Source organism: Dama dama, chromosome 12 (assembly GCF_033118175.1).
Source record: "Dama dama isolate Ldn47 chromosome 12, ASM3311817v1, whole genome shotgun sequence".
Lineage (NCBI taxonomy): Eukaryota > Metazoa > Chordata > Mammalia > Artiodactyla > Cervidae > Dama > Dama dama.
Genome location: NC_083692.1, coordinates 37,752,445 through 37,772,426, shown reverse-complemented (window position 1 = coordinate 37,772,426; position 19,982 = coordinate 37,752,445). Strand labels below are relative to the sequence as shown.

At 42.7% G+C, this 19,982-nt stretch overlaps 1 protein-coding gene across 2 annotated transcripts in view; it reads right to left on the bottom strand.

Annotated features, from left to right (window-relative positions):
* Nucleotides 1–19,982, bottom strand: part of SLC28A2 (solute carrier family 28 member 2) — a 30,917-nt gene that overhangs the window by 7,650 nt on the left and 3,285 nt on the right. Inside the window, exons 4-17 of one of the 2 annotated variants that reach the window (XM_061157055.1) lie at nt 11,749–11,840; nt 10,472–10,655; nt 8,872–9,013; nt 8,156–8,269; nt 7,728–7,805; nt 7,195–7,275; nt 6,678–6,758; nt 5,337–5,462; nt 5,124–5,254; nt 4,525–4,693; nt 4,143–4,340; nt 3,598–3,679; nt 1,462–1,560; nt 1,185–1,296 (exon numbers count right to left, since the gene is read on the bottom strand). In XM_061157055.1, coding sequence (XP_061013038.1) covers nt 1,185–1,296; nt 1,462–1,560; nt 3,598–3,679; nt 4,143–4,340; nt 4,525–4,693; nt 5,124–5,254; nt 5,337–5,462; nt 6,678–6,758; nt 7,195–7,275; nt 7,728–7,805; nt 8,156–8,269; nt 8,872–9,013; nt 10,472–10,655; nt 11,749–11,840 — 1,689 coding nt within the window. The remainder of the gene's footprint in view (nt 1–1,184; nt 1,297–1,461; nt 1,561–3,597; nt 3,680–4,142; nt 4,341–4,524; nt 4,694–5,123; nt 5,255–5,336; nt 5,463–6,677; nt 6,759–7,194; nt 7,276–7,727; nt 7,806–8,155; nt 8,270–8,871; nt 9,014–10,471; nt 10,656–11,748; nt 11,841–19,982) is intronic. The other variant, XM_061157056.1, reaches the window with a different exon arrangement.

Here is a 19,982-nt window from a genome sequence, read left to right as displayed (position 1 = left end):
GGGAGGCATTCTATTGTCCTGTGGTCAGGTCTCAGCCTTTTAGTTAGCCTGTGCCTCTAAACTTCACAAGTGTCTTCACAAGTCTTTCCTCCCTCCTTGAATGGGACAGGATGGCTAGAGTGGGCTGAAGTTGGGTCTCTTTCTTCTTCTAGGTCAGGCGGACTCTGATAATACCCCAGGTGGTTAGGTTTTGGTTAATTCGTTTTTCCTAAAGGCAGGTCTTGTTTTAAAAAAACAGAGTGCTTTGTTTTCAGTGTATTTCAAAATAGTTCCTTTTCCCCTCCACCTGCCAGAAGCATGAGGGGGGTTTTGTCTGATATTTACTATGAGAACCTAGTCTAGTTCCAAGAGGTAAAACTTCCAAAAGTGTGGGGTTTCCCCCTGATAAGTGGGTCCCCTCAGAGTTTTTAACACTCAGACTTGTCCACCCTGAGGTTTCAACAACCGCAGTTTCAGGTTTTCCTGCCCCTGCACAGGTTTCTGTGACTCCAGTAAACCATGACTCCCTGTGTTTGCCTGTCGCTCCAATCTTAGGGTCAGCAGTTTGCCTTGTGTTTCTTACATCCATGAAGAGTTACTGATTTTTCAGACTATCCAGCTTTTTTTCACTTTCATCTTAAGATGGACTGGTGACCTCTGAATTCCTTACACACAGAACCAGAAAACTATTCTAATAATATCCCAGTAATTGGTAAACAAGTTCATTTTTACATGCCTGAATGTACCTGAATGCATCATGATTTTATCAACTCAACTTTATCTCTCTCAGTCTTCATTTCTGTCTGAAGAAGCTCTTAAGTTTTGGGCCACTCAGGACCATTGTCAACCTTCACCTATAACCTATCTATATTCAAATCACAATAAATACTTCACTTTTGATCAGGGAAACCACCCTCCCTTACTTCTTCTGCTACCCCTCCACTTTTCAGTACCCCATCAATACAGGGTATCGTCATTTGTAAAACTGATGATTTGCCCATGCTAGAGCTAACAGTGAGTATGCATCTAATAATAGAAAAGAAGAGAGATCTAGACCACCACAGATATCTATCCCCCTTCTTACATGTTCTCTTCAATATCCATGTGATTACCCTCAAGATCTTACTTTTCTCCAATCCCAGAAATTCCTGAGTGAAAGAAAGCATAAAAGAGGAGACTCAAGCAGGGATCCAGTGCTCACTCACCTTTGAAAGAGCTCTCTGCAGCACACGTAGGTCTCATAGGTTCGGTTGGTGAAACTCATGTTTAGAAAGGAGACACAGTCAGTTTCTGCTCCCCTGGGGACATAGAGGATTCCTGGATAAAGGAGACAGAGATGCTAAGGGGAAGATTTTACACATGTTCCTTAAGGCTCTTAATTCTCTGGGTATAAATTGAGAACACTGTAGCTTTGGAGCCTTTTCCATGCACATGTGAGACAGATGGTTAAATCAGTTATTCTGAGACAGCTGGGACACTTACCTGCCACACAGGCACTGATAAGGGATACACAGGCCCCTGTGAAGAGAGCACTGACCACAACCTTGGACAAGTCACTCTTCCGGTGGGGTACCATTGATGCTGCAGACAACAAAACAAAACAATTCAATCTCTTCCCTGCCAGGCAACCGGGTATACCCATGAAACCCGACTAGAAGAATGCTGAGTATCAAAACACAGCAGATGAATCACATTCTTACTGCCAACCATCAGATGCTTGCCAGTGGTGTGCTTAGAAGTATATGTATTCATAGGTCACTAACTTAGACACTCCCCAGGTCAAGGATGGTGTGTCTGACTCTAACTTCGGTGGTCCTGTGAACATTCCTAAGATGTATCTGAACCAAGAAAAGCTCTGCATTGCTTCAGACAGTGCAAATGCCTTGGGTGTTCACTAGTTGAAACTGGCATGCTTAGGGTGGACAGAATTAGACAGACTATTTTGAGCCAGAGAGATGAGACCAGTAACATTCATCTAAGTCTTAGTCATGTCGTGCGTATTCCACCACTAGATGGCAATCTCACAATCAGGTGGTAATCGGGTATCAGAATTAGAAGACAGACAATTGTGTGACAGAAGGGGAAAAGAAACTGAAAGGAAACTGTTTCACCTTTAAATTGTTTGATCAGCTACCAAGTAAATCAACTTAATGATTCTAGCCCAGAACATGAGTGCAATAAAAAATGAACACACTAAGCTGTAGTTTTCTTATTTGTTGTTCTTTAGTTGTTCAGTTGTGTCTGACTTTTTGCAACCCCATGGACTGCAGCATGCCAGGCTTCCCTGTCCTTCACCAACTCCCAGAGCTTGCTTATACTAAGTCGGTGATACCATCCAACCATCCTATCTTCTGTCATCCCCTTCTCCTCCTGCCCTCAACCTTTCCCAGCATCAGGGTTTTTTCAGTGAGTTGGCTCCTCACATCAGGTGGCCAAAGTATTGGAACTTCAGCTTCAACATCAGTCCTTTCAAATGAATATTCAGGACTGATTTCCTTTAGGACTGACTGGTTGGATCTGCTTGCAGTCCAAGGGACTCTCAAGAATCTTCTCCAACACCACAGCTCAAAAGCATAAATTCTTCAGCACTCAGCTTTCTTTATGGTCCAACTCTCACATCCATACTTGACTACTGGAAAGACCATAGCTTTGACTAGACGAACCTTTGCCGGCAAAGCAAGGTCTCTGCTTTTTAACACACTGTCTAGGTTTGTCATAGTTTTTCTTCCAAGGAATAAGCATCTTTTAATTTCATGGCTTCAGTCACCATCTGCAGCGATTTTGGAGCCCAAGGATCTTCCAAACTCTTGGAATCCACTCGTTCTCTTTGCCCCTCCTTCAAGGACAGCTCCACTTTCTTCATATTATTTACTCCAACCATCGCCATTTAGCAATATTCTCAGCAATCTAAATGTAATCTGTGTATGCTTAAAATACTCATTCCTCCCATACCTGGTGACTTATAGCTTTAATTCCAACACTTCACAGCACTTGCTCTATCTATCTACCTTATAGGTCTCTGTTTTTATTTGTTCTATGATTCCTTGCACAACGCCTACTTCTATGAAGTCAACTGGTGAGCAGCATAATTTCAGAAAGTATCTTCACCACTGAACAAAAAAACAAAATACTTTTACTTATTTATGTACTATGTCCATTTAACGGCAAAATAAAAATAATACCATTATAGTGTTCCTCATAGGAAAAAGAAAAATAAAATTGGCTTTTGGGGCCTCCAACCAGAAGGAAAAAAAAAATAACAGAAGTTGAGATTCTAAACCCAGCCTTGGGAAGGGGGATCAGGATGGGGAACACATGTAAATCCATGGCTGATTCATGTCAATGTATGGCAAAAACCACTACAATATTGTAAAGTAATTAGCCTCCAACTAATAAAAATAAATGGAAAATAAATAAAATAAAATAAACTCAGCCTTGGCTCCACGCATAGCCAGGTAGCGTGATTACCTGAACTTCAAATTAACTGCCAACAGAGAGGACCATTTCACATCAGCTTCTCTATCTGGGCTCAACTTGTACTGAAGCACCAGGGCTGCCTACTATAGATGCTGGGACCTGGCTGGCATATTGGGTAGCTGGGAAAAAGAATTAACTCACTCAAGCCTCCCAGTGTGATTCCTATGGAACTAAGATTGGCAAATCCACAGAGTGAAAACGTTGTAATGATTTCAGCTCTCACCTAGGGAAAACAAAAATAAATGAACTCAGTCCCATGTGTGCAGTTGTATAATCATGATAGAAGTTCCAGAGTACTTAGAACCCCCAATCTTGTCCATACCACTCTAAGCAATGTGGAAAGTATGCTCAGAAAATAACCGCTCCCTGAGTTATTACAGGGATAATGACAAGAAAACCACCCTGGTTTCCTGTCCAGTGTTCTTCTTGTCAAAGCCTTCAGAGCCTATGAACTTTATGAGAGAAGCTAGGTCAGTGTGGAGGAGGGGGGAGATCTCAGGGCAGCTCAGGCACAGAAGCTAAGCACACTGTTACTCTTGCTTTGGGTCAAACTCTGCTTTGACCCTGACTCTTCCCAGGGTCAGGCCTGGGACCCTGGAGAGGGATCTGTGTGTGTGAGATAAACTTTTGCCTAATACTTTGTGTCTGTCCACAGACTGTTTATGCTTTTCCAGACTGGCACTTACAGAAATCCACTGCTTCTTGCCTTTGATCCACTCCTCCACTCCAGAGAGACGCTTGTTTTTGTACTGAGACAGTTGCTGAAAGGCCACAAACTCGTTCGTGAAGAATTTCATCCCCACCATCTCAGCCACCATTGGACAGTCTGCCCACTCGACACCCATCATGAAAACCATGGGCCTTAAGACATAGGAGCAGATGACCTGGGTGAGAGAAAGAGATATCTCACATCAGGAGCCCAAGACTTCTCTGGAACCTTGACTCAGTCTCCTAACCCCTTCTCCCCGCCATGCTCCCTTAGCTCACTGTTGGTCAGAAGACATGTGCAATTCAAGGACTTCTTAAACACACCCTAGAAGGACTGCCCAGGTAAATGGAATCCATTACCTGAAAAGTGAGTCCCTGTATGTCTACCATTTCCCCGAGCCAGGAGAGGGCAGCATTGATGAAGGCCAACACGGCCAAAAAGGCAATCAGGTTGGCTGCTACGTTAGTAGCAAGGCCTACGGCATCTGTGGCTCCATTGCTGGCAGCTTCCAGGACATTCTTCTCCTTCCTGTGGTTATTGGGCATAAGGGAAGAACACGGTGTCTAGAGTAATCTCAGCCCCTCAGAAAAGAGATGTCCCAGTGCCCCAGGAGTGCGGGAGTGCAACAGGAGAGTGCAAGAATAGTTTAAGAGGTGATGGGGGTTCCTAGTGACCCTTTCTGTGGAAATTACTAATTTTCACAGTGTCAAATTCAATCACCATGAAATTGTACTGACACAAAGAACAGAGAATAATGACATGCAGAAGGCAGAGGAAATGGGAGGGTTAAACAAAACAAACAAATCAACATGATTAGCTAGAGGCAGAGGTAGACACAAGGAGATATGGAATCATATTATTCCCTCTCCGGGAGACTTGGAGCCTTGAACCACAGCACCACTCTTGATACTGCATGTGACCTCACCATCTCCCAAATTATATGCCTCATTGAACTCACCCACGGGGCAATTTTACCCCCGCTTTATTCTTGAACTTGGACTCCTCCACTTCCGGATATACCAGCTTTGACAAAGCAAGAGCAGAAGGGGCAGCCATCACAGAGGCAGAAATCAAGGATGATGCATCAATCTGTAAGGCCAGACTTAGGAGTCAGCATCTATAGAACCCAGACTTGGGCTCACCCAGGAGTGATCAAACAGACTATGCTTACCCCAAAGGATATGAAGGCTCCCAACACAGTGCCTGAAATGGTGGCAAACCCTCCAGTCATCACTGCATGGATTTCAGAGAGCGTCATGTCTGCAAGGTATGGACGGATGAGCAGAGGTGCCTCCGTCTAAAAACAAGACGGAGAGAGTCAGATTTTTCCCACCCCAGAGTGCCCATCCCAGGCCTGGGCACACATCCCTCCAGTGTGGGTGCCCTTCAAACCCTGAGCTCCTCTCTTAGGCTCTGGCTCACTCCCTCTGGCACCTAATTACATCCTGGCTGGCACTGTTCTATGTGTTTTCATATGTGTTTGTCTCATCTATTTAAAAATTAGAATTCTATAGATGAGAAATGGTATATTTCTTTTGTAGGTTCTCAGTCTAAAACTGTATACTTAATGGATGACTTTATGGAGTACAGTGTACTTACTAATATAACTATTAACTGCTTAAAAAGTATTCATTAAATGAACTGCTGCATGATTGAAGCCCAACCTTGATGAAACAATCAAAAGAAACAATGTTTGTGAAAATGGTATGAAATTATGAAGGCCCAACTACGCAAACTGTATCTAGTATTGTAAAATAGGTTATATTTACAACTTAAAGAGTGACAACTATGTGCCTAGTGCTATAGGAGATGATAGGGACATTTTATGAATAAGGCAAATTCCTACTCTTAGGACTTCATAGTCTAGCAGAGGAAGCTAAATTGGTTATGGAGAATTTCAGCAAAATGTTGCATGCTATTGTAGAAGTATATGGAAGAACTCTGAGACCATTTCAAATAGTTAATCAGCCTAGGACCTTAGGAGAGAAAAGACTTCAATATTAATTCCTTGTCAGTTTGACAAGCCATTTTCCCTAGCGTTAAGCTGATCAGTCAGTAGTATATACTGAGCACCTACTCCATATAGACAAATGTATCAAACAAGTATTACGGGAAAGAGCTTTGGTGTTGGCCCTGAGCAAGGCTCCTTAGAGACCCTGGAAAACAAAGGTCACTGGAAGAAACCAGAATGTGGAGGAAACACCTTTCATAGTCCCTGAAGGGGGATGATTTAGACCAGGACATTTCCCTAAATTCCTGTGTAAGAAGTTAGATCTGTGGTTAAGTATGTCCCCATTTCATGCATCACATAAGTATTATTAGAGATGAAGGGTGAAAGAAATGAGTTGCATTCCCTTTGAGCTTCTGAATTTTGTTTCATCAGAATGAGTGGCTGCCCATACAGTCTTCATTTATTTGACTTTTCAAAAAGAAAGCATACATTTCTCAGCCCGTTGCCTGCCATACTTTCTGTTCCCCAGAGAAAAGATTCAGAAGTCCTCAGGATGCTTACCATACCCACAAAGATGTTTCCTGCCACAGCCAGGGTCTCTGTGGCAGTGGTGCCCATGGTGATTTGCAAAAACCAGGCAATCTAAAGGGATGCAAACACCCAAAATATTAATATTAGCAGAAATCTCAGAGTGTATCCAGCAAAACCCCTCCTCCATTAATGCTGGTAATGAAATTAAGGCCTAGAGAAGAAGAATGACAAGGCCGAGACCACAAAGCAAGTTACAAACAGATCCTGGACCAGAACTCAGGGCTCTTTGCTTCCAGAAAAAATAAAACTCAGTATGAAATGGTAGCTCAGCCCACTTTTTCTCCCTGCTGTGCCCTTCAGCCTGCCCAGGGCCTGGTTCTAACCATCTGATATCAGGCACACTTGAAAGAGTGTGCTTTTCACATTGGTTCTAATGATCAAGATATGAAATATGAGCCTTCTTTTTCAAAGTAAGTATCATCTTCATGCCTCTTGACAGATCACATAATAAAAGCCCACCTCCTGACTGTGTAGCAGAATGACTCACCTTCTGAACAACCCACTGCACAAGGCCCAGGTAGTAAAGGATGGACATCACACATCCAAAGAAAAGGATGATGGGTAAGGCCTGTAATGAAAATGATGAGGCAGGCAGTGAGATCCTACAATGAACATGCCATAAGCAAACTGTGTTTCAGGTGTATAAGATAACTTCCCACCATCCCAAGTGCAGCTGATACAGTATAGATACTCAGTGTATATTTAAACACAAGCTAGTTTAGGAATACATTATAAGTGTATTGCAAATCTATTATGCCGTCAATACTAAGCCACAAGAAGATGTTTTCTGAACCTTCCCCTCCCACCCCTATTTCATTCCAATTTCAGTATGGCACTGAACAAAGGGCAAGAGATTGACGCTGCTTTCTATATGGATGGGATCAAATCCTCTTCTTAAGATCACTGGTATACAGACTGTCTGATTTCTTGGACACACATCTTCATCATCTGTTTTATCCCTCTTCCCACCCCCCACCCACCACCACTGACCCTCTTTCTTGCTCATGAAACAGACATGACCTGAAAAGCGAAGACATCTTTGACCAGAACATCCCCAAAAACAAAACTGGAGCCAGCCACTGTATAGCTGAGGAAAATCTGAAAGAAAAAGGAGAGAGAGATAATAAGGGTGAAGTCACGAAAGACACAAGGAAGATAAGATCAGCCTCATATATGACTAGGACCTACTGCTGCTACTGAAGTTGGCCTCCCTTTGACAGCATGGGAAGCAGGCTATGTTCCTGTGAGCTACTCAGTGAAGGACAGAGGACTCAGCAGTTCAGTTCTCTTCATTCCTATGCTTAGCTGTACCCCTGTGTACTCTCGCCTTTCCTACCAGATCTCCCACCACCATCATTAACAAGACACAGTGTGATCTCATGCTTTCCCCCAATCTCCTTTCTCGAGGGTTTGCAAAGAACAATGCCCTCACATTCAATTTCTCATACCTGAACCTGTTCTCCCAGCCACCGAAATGCATTAAATCCAGGATCAGTTCTGATGACCAAAATCCCAAAGACAAACTGAAGACCTAGGCCCCAAAGCACTGCCCTCCAGGACACCTGGGACCAAAAAGAACATTACTCCAATGTGAGTTCTAAATCAGACTTGTTATTTACCTGGCTGGTGTTTTAAACATCGGTACATGTACTCTGAAACCAATCTAGGATGTTAACAGTAAATCTGGGGTAAGATGGAGTAGAGAGAATGTGGTACAGGGCAATGATATACAAAGAGCCACATATATCTATATGTTTTTTAAACTTACACCTACAGGTTAGATCTCACACAGTCAGACACACACACACATACATATAAAAGCATCATAGACCAATACTTTAATACTACTATGTGCAGTACAAGTTGATTCTCTACTGTATTCTATTTTCTTTCTTTCCTTCTTTTTGTTTTGTTTTGTCTTTAACACTGGCCTGCATCCACGAAATTGATATCAAGACTCAGTTTGAAAATAAGTGGTCCAGGGCCTCTTAGAACCTTAAACTTCACTTAAGAGCAAAATTATCAAAGGAGAAAATTTCAGAGATTGTTAAGAACTTAGTTCTGTGCCTTTGTAATCAATACTTGGCACATGCACTTTGTAATTAATAACACATGGTCCTTGGCTAGGTATTACTATGCCCACCCCTGCATAACCCAAACTCACTGCGCTATGGTGTTTGGAGCAGGCAAAGAGGATGATGATGAACATGCAGATTCCCACAAAGGAGATCAACTGCTCTGGCCTTTGGGCTGTGTCCAGAGCCAGCCACAAGATAAGGCCAATCAAAGAGACTCCTGCCAACACCCTGGAGAGGGAATATCAGGATCATGCCATCAACTCAGTGAATGAATAAGAAATAATAAACTTAACCTCTAAAAAACAGAAAATTCATCAAATGGATAAATTCATCAAAAGAATAAACATAATATAATAGGTTAGACACAGAGACATGTCTTTAGAATCATTCATCTGGTGGTTTCCCAGTTACCACCTCTCCCCTCCCCTCAACTCTTTTACTCACAGATGGAAGCTCAAAGAGTCCAATCTGGGGACATAAATGTCATGACTTCCTCAATCTATCATATCAGTAACAAAAAGACTTATTCTTAAAGATTGCTTTAATGCAAAACCAAAAGATTTTAAAAAGAAGAAGGAAAAGTCCCCCATAGATCTCCACCCAGCTTCCAACCACTTGAAGGGGCAGAATAAAGGCTAAGGCTAAGCCACAAATCAACGACTTGTGGCCTTATGGTCCCTTGATGTACCAAACATGCACAGTCAATACACAAACTAGTCTCCTCAAGTCTGAGCGTTGGAGTCATTTCAGTTCAAGGAGTAAGAATTAGAAAGCAAATCACATGTGAAAAGAAAAGAAAACCAAAACACACACACACTGTCCATTGAGATGCCGCAGGAACAACAATGACAACAGGACAGATGACAGGTCAGGGTTGAATACTGGGGCTGTTCTCTCTGTGAACTCAAAGTGAATTAAATCTGGCTTCCAGAATCCATCCTGCTAATGAAGAAAGTACTTCAGCTCTATCTCTTCAGCATCAAATAAATCAATGATCCAAAATTTAGGCTGTAGTCTGGGGTGTTTCTCCAAATGATCACTGTTGCAAACATTCTTAACAGTTATTTTCTGTGCATTCACTGGACAAAAGGCAGAAAAGAGGAACATACAGGGAGTCTGAAAGTCATTCTCTCACCCCAGGTCTGTGATCAAAGGACACGTGCATGCCACAGCTAGATGAGCTGTGGCTGCTGTAGCATTCAGTTGAGTATACACTAAACAGTGCTAAACTCTAGGGAATTATAAGACACCTGTGGGTGCAGGAAGTCTGGAGGACTAGAGGAGGAAAAGAGCATAAAAAGTATCCAGAAATTAAAGGAGAAACACATGAGCATCAAATCAATTTGGCAGCTTAATGCAGCTATAAGACTCTTTGCCTTGATTACTTCTGTGAAGAGGAATATGGTTTTTCTCATTTCTGACAGCAACCCTGACAATAAACAGGCTAAAACGCTTCCCTGAAATGTAACCCCTCCTGACCTGCAAGCAATATTAAGATAGGAGATTGTAAGAAACTGGACCAAGTTCAGTGCTCAGAGGCCCACTGCTATTTGCTCTCTGTGCCTTGGTTTTGTAAAGTATAGGAGAACTTTTCTCAGACAGCTCAGAAACCAGGAAAGGAGGAAAAGGGTAATAGATTAGGGTTTAAGACAAGTTGTGGGACCAGGGATATTGAGATTTTCTTACCATTTCATCCAAAACTTCAGGCGGGAGTTTTCAAGGGGCCTGAGACATCTCGTCAATTTTTCACCAAAGAGCCTTTTTAGAAAGCGGTGAACCAGGACCAAAAGCACCAAACAGGTGAGGACGAACAAGGCCAGTGCCCTATGGAAATCCAAGATGCAAGCTGCCAGGAAGTAGGCAGCATAAGCTAAAAAGAGAAAGTACAAAGTAAGGATCAGCAAGGCAGAGACCCTAGGAACCAATGAAGACTGAGTCATGAATGTCTGGATAAGGGAGGAAAAACCCTCCAGCAACCTTACCACCAGCCCCGTCAGACTGAGCTGCACTTCCCAATGCCAAGGTAGATGGCTAGCTGTTTTCTTGGGGGATTCCAAGGAGTAATCAACTTAGTTTGAATGCTGCATATTTTAATTTGTCCCTGATGAAATCTCATTCCTTTCTATTTTATCTGGTATCCTCTTTCTATTCCTTGGTATGGGCTTGATCAGCATCTACTTCTATACACTTAAAAAATGATCTTTTCTCAAAACTTTAGAACCCCAGTCATTTTAACCTTTCCTCTTGAGCAAAGCCATGGAAGCAGGCTACTACTAGGAAGTACAGCCATACGGTCCTCATTTTATGGCTCCCTGACTCACCCCAAAATATAATTTTTATTTTCACCATCCCAGCTGCCCCTAATATTGACATCAAAGCCCCATACATCATTGACAGCATATTTTAAACAGAGGTTTCCTATGTGTTTTATTTATTTGGTCGGTTGGGTTTTTTTGCTGTGTCTCATGGCTTGCAGAATCTTAGTTCCCACACCAGGGATCAAACCTGGGGCCCCAACAGCAAAAGTGCCGAGTCCTAACCACTGGACTGCCAAGGAATTCCTAAAAGGTTTGCTATCCTTTAGAAACATTTTATATCATTGGTCTTATCAGCAAACCAGAAAATAAGTAACATATACTACAGGCTTTTTTCATAGATTACAAGAACCATGCCCTTCATTTACTCAAGACACTAAAATAGAGACAAGCCCAGATTCTTAGAAATATTTAAGTCTATTGAACAGTACATTTTGAAAAATAGCTTATTCTCAGATTTTACTTATTCCTAGAAGTACAACTCTTTACATTACAATTCACTACAAGTAGTTAAGAGCTATACATCGTATAGCCCTTTAGATCAACTTATGAATAAATAGCTTCTTTCCATCTAGTAGTAGTCTTGACAGAAAGTCACATTTCTGAAATGACTGTGTCTCTCACTTCCACAGGTTCTCAATACCTTACCCAAACACAGCAGGCTCAGCAGGATCTTCTTGAACAAGCCAGCATGTGTTTTACAGAAACTTCTTGCCTTGGTGAAAGGCTGTAGGGTCCTCCTGATGAGAATCCAAAAGTTAAGATAACAAAAATTACTATATCCTGTTTGCATCAATTCCCAGAACTTAGATGGTCCAGCCTGAGAAAGAATTTTCTCTTAAGAAATTCATCCAAGGGAAGTTAGGCAGTGTTCCAAGCTGAAAAGGCTGGGTCAACCTTGCCAATGGGCAGCAGCTCAGGACATTCCTACCCAGCCTATCAAAGATATTGTTAGTCCAGGGGAAGAGCAGGAAGACACTCTTGGACCTTTCTGTTCTCTGGAGACAAGGGACTGCTCAGCTTCCAGATTCAGAAATGGCCTATCATTCTGAGAGAAAATAAAAACCACACAAATCCACAACCCTAAACAGTCAATCAGACATGCACTGACAGACCAGAAGGAAAACACTACCATCCCCAAGAATCCCACCCCCCAAGAATTCCTGGCTGAGAGGACCTGAGAGGAGACATCCAGCAAGTAGGTCTTCTCAAGTTTAATTTAACAAACATTTGTATAGTGTTTTCTATGTGCTGGACTCTTTCTAAGAAGTTTAAAAGTAGTAACTCATTGACTCCTAATAAGAACTCTTGAAGTGGTTACTATTATCATTCCCATTTTACAGATGTGGAAACTGGAAAGCAGAGAAATACCTTTCCCAAGGTTGTGGAGGTTGTAAGGATAATGGACAGAACATAAACTCAGGCAATGTGGCTTCAGAATCTGAGCTCTTAACCATCCTTCTATGCTGCATCTTACCTAGGCCCCAGGCTCACCTGTCTCTGCCATTCCTAAATATCCTCAGCACACTGGCATTATATGAGCATAAAGCTCTAATTTCCAAATTCTCAGAAGATCCAAAGAAGATGAGCCCAGCAAGAAGGTCTCAATTGGCCATCATGCTGAGACAGAACAGCTTAGCCAAGGCTGGGACCAACCACTAGCTCCAAATGCCCTGGGGACTTAGTTCATAGACTTCTATGTTCTATGGCTGCCTCTCCTATCTAACACACTCCTCTCTCTTTCTTCTCCTTTCTTCTTCTTTCGTCAGGGAGTCCAACACTATGTTAGTTGAGTAGAGTGTATATTATCAGATATAGGTAAAGGAGACAATATTCCTTATCACCCCCTGACTTAATCAATCCAAGAGGACACCTTGCCATCACCTTATGACCACATTCGATCATTTCCTGAGAACTACCAGAAATCAGTGAAGATTACTCATTTCTGCAAAACCCATGAACAATCTGATTTGAGAACATCAGTTTAGAGCTGAACTTCTGTTTTAAAAAATGAAGATTGAAAAAAAATCATAAGGGACATTTCAAAGGAAAAGAGAAAATAAGATCTCAGTCTCTTTTAAACCAATTGAGAAGCAGTGCACAGAGGTATGTGCACAGGTATTCATGGTCCTGGCATATTGCTTGGCCCATGATCTTGCTAACACAGCCAAGCTCTTTATATAATGGTTCAGTTTGAGAGTTAGTAACTGTGTTATATCCAGAAGCTGAATTAAGAAAAATAATCTGTCTGGTAGATGGTGACACTTGATACCTTGTCCATAACTTGCTGTGATGTCTGTACCCACTGATAAATCCTCCAGGTGTGTGTATGGAAGGCTTTCCAGACATGGACTAATGATAACCTTCTCATTCACATGCTTACTGCCTGCAGCTTCAGGTGACAGCATGAGAAAGAGTAGGGTAAGGATGTTAGGTAATGCTAGCTCAACACTGCATTAGTGGGCACCATAGGTCAGGGCTAGCAGCAAGAGTGTTCAAGCATTTTTCTCAGTGACCCTTTTTACAAGATGTAGAAACTCCCCTTCAAAAAATTCATCTGACTGTTGGCAGAGGGGCCCTGGGAAAATCCTTGCTTGCCTGAGCTTGAAGTAAGAACAAGAACAAAGGAAATAAGTCAACCCAGTATCAAATCATGGTCTGAGTAAAGGGCAAGGGTTCCAAGTAGAAGTGACCAGAATCTCTTCAAGAAGTCCAAAGTTTCCATTTGATAATAGCAAAGAGTTCAAGACGGCGGAGTAGAAGGATATGCACTCAACCTCTTCGAGAACACCAAAACTGTGTTGAACAACCACTGACAGGAGAACACTGGAACCCACCAAAAAAACAGATACCCCATTTGATGACAGCATAAAAAGAACTGTACTGGGTACCACTTTGCCAGATTCAAAGTTGTGCATACAACTGGTTTAAAACTGGATGTGCAAGACTGCTGGGTAGTGTTGCAGAGGAGTTCAAGAACAGTTACCAAAAGTGCCCAAGGGAGAATGGTGACTGAGAAGCAAAAAGGCTGTTAACAAACCAAAGTGGAAAGCCAAATAGGAGTTGGAAAACCAGCAAAGGCAAGAGAAAGGTCTCTCAGAGGGAGGTCAGCAAAGCTACAATGGAGGCAGAGACTCTGTGCGCCTGGGGATGACCACTGCTGAGAACCATCAGCCTAGGTAGAGTGAGAAGGGAACTTAAATCAGAACACAGATGGGCTTAACTGCTCAGTTGTGATGGACGTGCTGCCTTGGAAAAGAACTCTCTCTCCACACAGGACCCAAATCTTTACTTGATGCACAATAAAAAGTCAGATTTCTTCACACTAAGAATAGAAATTCAATGCCAACAGTCCAGAAAAGCAAGAGGGACCTAGTTAGTGACATTTTCAACCAGCTATTCTACCTAGCCTCAACTTCTTCCTTCCAGAGGTCTTATCCCTCCAAGTTAGAGGTAGCTGCTGCTGCTGCTGCTGCTAAGTTGCTTTAGTCGTGTCCAACTCTGTGCGACCCCATAGACGGGGTAGCAGGGGTTCTGAAAAGCAGGAGAGTCTTCCCAGTAAGGCTCTCTCTCATTAGAGAGAGTCATGACTCTCTCCCCAGTGGCCTTTGTGGGCCAGCCCTTTAGTTCCATTGTTAGAAAAACTTTCTCCAGGTTTCTATCATATGATTAATGCCCATCATGGAGTCCCTATGCTGCACAAGCTGTCCTTATTTACACCTTCTTCTAATGATTTCAGCAGGAATTTGAGGACAAAGGAGCTCTGGTTCATTCAGCAGTTGAATTCATGCTCAGGCTCTAATGAGAAAACAAAAGAAAACTGGAGGGGTTGGGGGAGGAGTTCCCAGCAAGGATGGGCTGCCTAAAGTTCTTCATGCAGGACTTACATTGACATGCAACTTAGTCCACCCAAGATATTCTTCCATACCTCCCTCCCAGTAACTTGTGCAGTTCACACCCACCCATTTATCTTGCCATTCCCACCCATCCCTGTCAGGCTTACCACCATCCTCCCAGGAAGTCAGAACAGTCACTTTGATAGGGCAACCAGAAGAAGCAACAGACTTAGTAGGAGCAGTTGGGCAGCTAGGAAGAAAAGCGAAAAGGAGAAATGATCAAGAAGGAGGCAAGGTTGACGACATTCAGTGATGTGGAAAATCAGGTTTTGTGGCAAATAAGATGGCAATAGGGGTGATGGCAATAGGGGTGACTGGTTCTGTTTGAAAAAGCCATTTACAGAAGAATGACTATATGAAAACAGAATTGCAGGGGACTGAGTGAGTGTGAGCATATATGGACTACTTAAAAAAAATAATAATTGCCTCTGAAGAAAAGAAAAATCAGATACTATTTAGTAAGCACTTTTTGCCAGGTATGCAAGAATCTGTCAATCACCCACCCCGAAAACCACAAAGCTAATGTTATGCTCATAACTGAGGAAACAGCCTGCTGCCAGAGTTAGCATTTAAAACCCACCTCTTTCCATTACCCCATGTGACTTCTAATTAGACACATAAGACTGGAATACCAGAGGGAGGGACCATTCCAGAATTCCAAAGTTATAATGGCAAGGAGAGGAGAGGAAAAGGAGCAGGTAACCATGCCAGTGAATGTTGAACAAGCTTTCACATGAAGAGGACAGATGAACTGATTCGAAGGTAAAGGGGAAGGCGCTTGCCAAGGGGAGATGTTGCAGGGAGTCAGAAGAAAAAGCTGGGGTACTTCAAGAGGAGGAAAAGTATCCTTGAGGGAGCCTAGCATTTTGAAAGAACAGTATGATTTACTGTTGCTGAGAAGCAGGGAGCATGTGGATGGATGGTGGGAAGAAAGCTTGTAAAGAAAACAGAAGCCAGGTCATTTAGACTTTGTCTTGTAGAGAGGAGAGACCCACTGAAGAACTAAAGCAAGGAAATAACATAGCAGGCTTCCCCTTTGGCACAGTGGTAAAGAATCCACCTAGAATGCAGGAGAGGCAGGAGATGCAGGTTCGATCCCCTGGGTCAGGAAGATCCCTTGGAGTAGGAAATGGCAACTCATGTCAGTATTCTTGCCTGGGAAATCCCATGGACACAAGAGCCTGGAGGGTTCCAGTCCATGGGGTCGTAAAGTGTCAGACACGACTGAGCATACACAGCAGAATAACAGAAGCAGATATGCATTTTCTAGACAGAAGCAAAAAGGCAAAGTGGTTGTCTGAGAAGGCCTTACAAATGGCTGAGAAAAGAAGAGAAGTGAAAGGCAAAGGAAAAAAGTAAAGATAAACCCATTTGAATGCAGAGTTCCAAAGAAGAACAGGAGAGATAAGAAAGCCTTCCTTAGTGATCAATGCAAAGAAATAGAGGAAAACAACAGAATGGGAATGACCAGAGATCTCTTCAAGAAAATTAAGAGATATCAAGGGGTATCTTTCATGCAAAGATGGGCACAATAAAGGACAGAAATGGTATGGACCTAATAGAAGCAGAAGATATTAAGAAGAGGGGGCAAGAATACACAGAAGAACTATACAAAAAAGATCTTCATGACTCAGATCACAATGGTGTGATCATTCACCTAGAGCCAGACATGCTGGAATGTGAAGTCAAGTGCACCTTAGGAAGCATCACTACCGAATAAAGCTAGTGGAGGTGATGGAATTCCAGCTAAGCTATTTCAAATCCTAAAAGATGATGTTGTGCAAGTGATGCACTCTATATGCCAGCAAATTTGGGAAACTCAGCAGTGGCCACAGGACTGGAAAAGGTCAGTTTTCATTCCAATCCCAAAGAAAGGCAATGCCAAAGAATGTTCAAACTGCCAAACAATTGCACTCATCTCACATGCTAGCAAAGTAATGCTCAAAATTCTCCAAGCAAGGCTTCAACAGGTTGTGAACCAAGAACTTCCAGATGTTCAGGCTGAATTTAGAAAAGCCAGAAGAACCAGAGATCAAATTGCCAACATCCGCTAGATCATCAAAAAAGCAAGAGAGTTTCAGAAAAACATCTACTTCTGCTTTATTGACTACACCAAAGCCTTAGACTGTGTGGATCACAACAAACTGTGGAATATTCTTAAAGAGATGGGAATACCAGACCACCTGACCTGCCTCCTGAGAAATCTGTATGCAGGTCAAGAAGACATGGAACAACAGACTGGTTCCAAATTGGGAAAGGAGTATGTCAAGGCTGTATATTGTCACCCTGCTTTTTTAACTTATATGCAGAGTACATCATACGAAATGCCAGCCTGGATGAAGCACAAGCTGGAATCAAGATTGCCAGAAGAAATATCAATAACCTCAGAGATGCATATGACACCGCCCTTATGGCAGAAAGTGAGGAAGAACTGAGGAGCCTCTTGATGAAAGTGAAAGAGGAGAGTGAAAAAGCTGGCTTAAAACTGAACATTCAGAAAACTAAGATCATGGCACCTGGTCCCATCACTTCGTGGCAAATAGATGGGGAAACAATGACCACAGTGACAGACTTTACTTTGCGGGGCTCCAAAATCACTGCAGATGGTGACTGCAGCCATGAAATTAAAAGATGCTTGCTCCCTGGAAGAAAAGCTATGACCAACCTAGACAGCATATTAAAAAGCAGAGATGTTACTCTGCCGACAAAGGTCCATCTAGTCAAAGCTATGGTTTTTCCAGTAGTCATGTATGGATGTGAGATAAATTTAGTCCAACTTAAAGAAAGTTGAGCGCTGAAGAATTGATGCTTTTGAACTGTGGTGTTGGAGAGGACTCTCCAAAGTCTCTTGGACTGCAAGGAGATCCAACCAGTTCATCCTAAAGGAAATCAGTCCTGAATATTCATTGGAAGGACTGATGCTGAAGCTGAAACTCCAATACTTTGGCCACCTGATGCGAAGTACGGACTCATTGGAAAAGACCCTGATGCTGGGGAAAGATTGAAGGCAGGAGGAGAAGGGGACGACAGAGGATGAGATGGCTGGAAGGCATCACCGACTTGATGGACATGACTTTGAGCCAGTTCTGTGAGTTGGTGATAGATAGGGAAGCCCGGCGTGCCCCAGTCCATGGGCTCGCAGAGAGTTGGACACAACTGAATGACTGAACTGAACTGAGACAGATCACTCTGGAGGCAGTGGGATGGGTGACAGGCTGGGGCCAGTAAGGAAGTAACTGAGGGTGCAGGGGAGGTGCATGCACAGGAGGTGAATGCACAGTTGTTTGAGAAAGAAAATCAATGTCAAGTGGAGGAAAACTGGGATGACAAATAAGGTTCCTGTGGTGAGTGACTCAGTCAGGATGCTAACATGCACCCAAAGAGACGAGACAGGAGGAGGAACAGACCTGAGGAGGAAATGTGAGTTTATCTATCTTTGTATGCCTAAAACCCAGCCCAGGGCCTGACTTAGTAGAAAAGTATCACACCTATGCTGAGAGGAATTCCGTTTTAATGTTAAATATGAAGTATTTACACCACACCTAGATGAAGATGTTTGGTAAGTGGTTAGATATATAGGTCAGAAGCTTAGAACAAAGATGCAGACATCAGATGTGGCTTTATGAATCCAGACATTAAGTGTAGGAATGAAAAGAAAAGACAAAAATAGGCTCTGGAAAACAACAGACAAGAAGAAACATCCAGAGAGGCAGGAGAATGAGGAGGGTATAGTGCCATTAAAATCAGTAAGTGGGGACTTCCTTGGTGGTCCAGTGGTTAAGAATTTGCCCTGCAATGCTGGGGACAACAGTTCCATCCCCGGTTGGGGAACTAAGATTCCCCATGCCATGAAGCAAGCAAGCCTGCATGCCACAACTACTGAGCTCACGAACATTGCAATGAAAGATCCTGTCTGCCATAACTAAGATCCAACACAGCTAAATAAATAAATAAATAAATAAACATATTTAAAAAAAATCAATAAATGAGTTTCCAGAAAGAAAGGATCAGAAGGGTCATGCTGCAGAGATGACCAGTGAAAGTGTGTATACATAGGACTTGGTAAGTAGGTTTTCACTGCTCACTTAAATAAGCGAATTTCAGTGGAGCAGTGATGGTGAAAACTAGATTGCACTGGGCTGCACTGAATGGGGAGGTGAGAAAATGGAAACAGCAAGGAAATCCCATGTTCCCAAGAAACTTGGCCATGAAGGAAAATGATACCACAAGTTTGAGGTAAGGTTGATTTTTTGTTTTGTTTGTTTTATTATAAGAGGAAAGAAATTTGAGTACACTTATAGACTGGGGGAGGATCTAATGAAGAAGGAGTAATTGAAGAAGTAGGAAACAGAGGGCCCTTAGAAGGGGATAGAGAAGGATGTATAAGGAGATTAAGAAGATGGATAAGGGGTTTCCCTGGTGGTCCAGTGGTTTAGAATCCCCCTTCCACTGCAGGGTACTTGGGTTCCATCTCTGCTGAGAGAACTAAAAAGTTACTGAGCCCACACACTCTAGAGTCCATTCTCTGCAACAAGAAAAGCCCGTGCACCACAGTGAGAAGCCCCTGCCCACATGCTGCAACAAAGAGCCTAAGCAGTCAAAATAAAAAAAGAAGAAAGGTAAAGAGGTTAGCTTCAGACTCAGGGAGAGTAAGTTTTCTGATAAAGGAGGGAAAAAGATAAGGATTCATGCAGGTGTAGGTATATTTAAGTTGGAACATACAGGAAGATAACAATGTATAAACAAAAATAATAATATCATATGCAGGGCTGATACTGAAGCTGAAGCTCCAATACTTTGGCCACGGGATACGAAGAGCCAACTCATTGGAAAAGACTCTGATGCTGGGAAAGATAGAAAGTAGGAGGAGAAGAGGATGACAGAGGATGAGATGGTTGGATGGCATTACCGATTCAATGGACATGAGCTTGAGCAAGCTCCAGGAGATGGTGAAGGAGAGGGAAAGAACAGGGAAGTCTGGCGTGC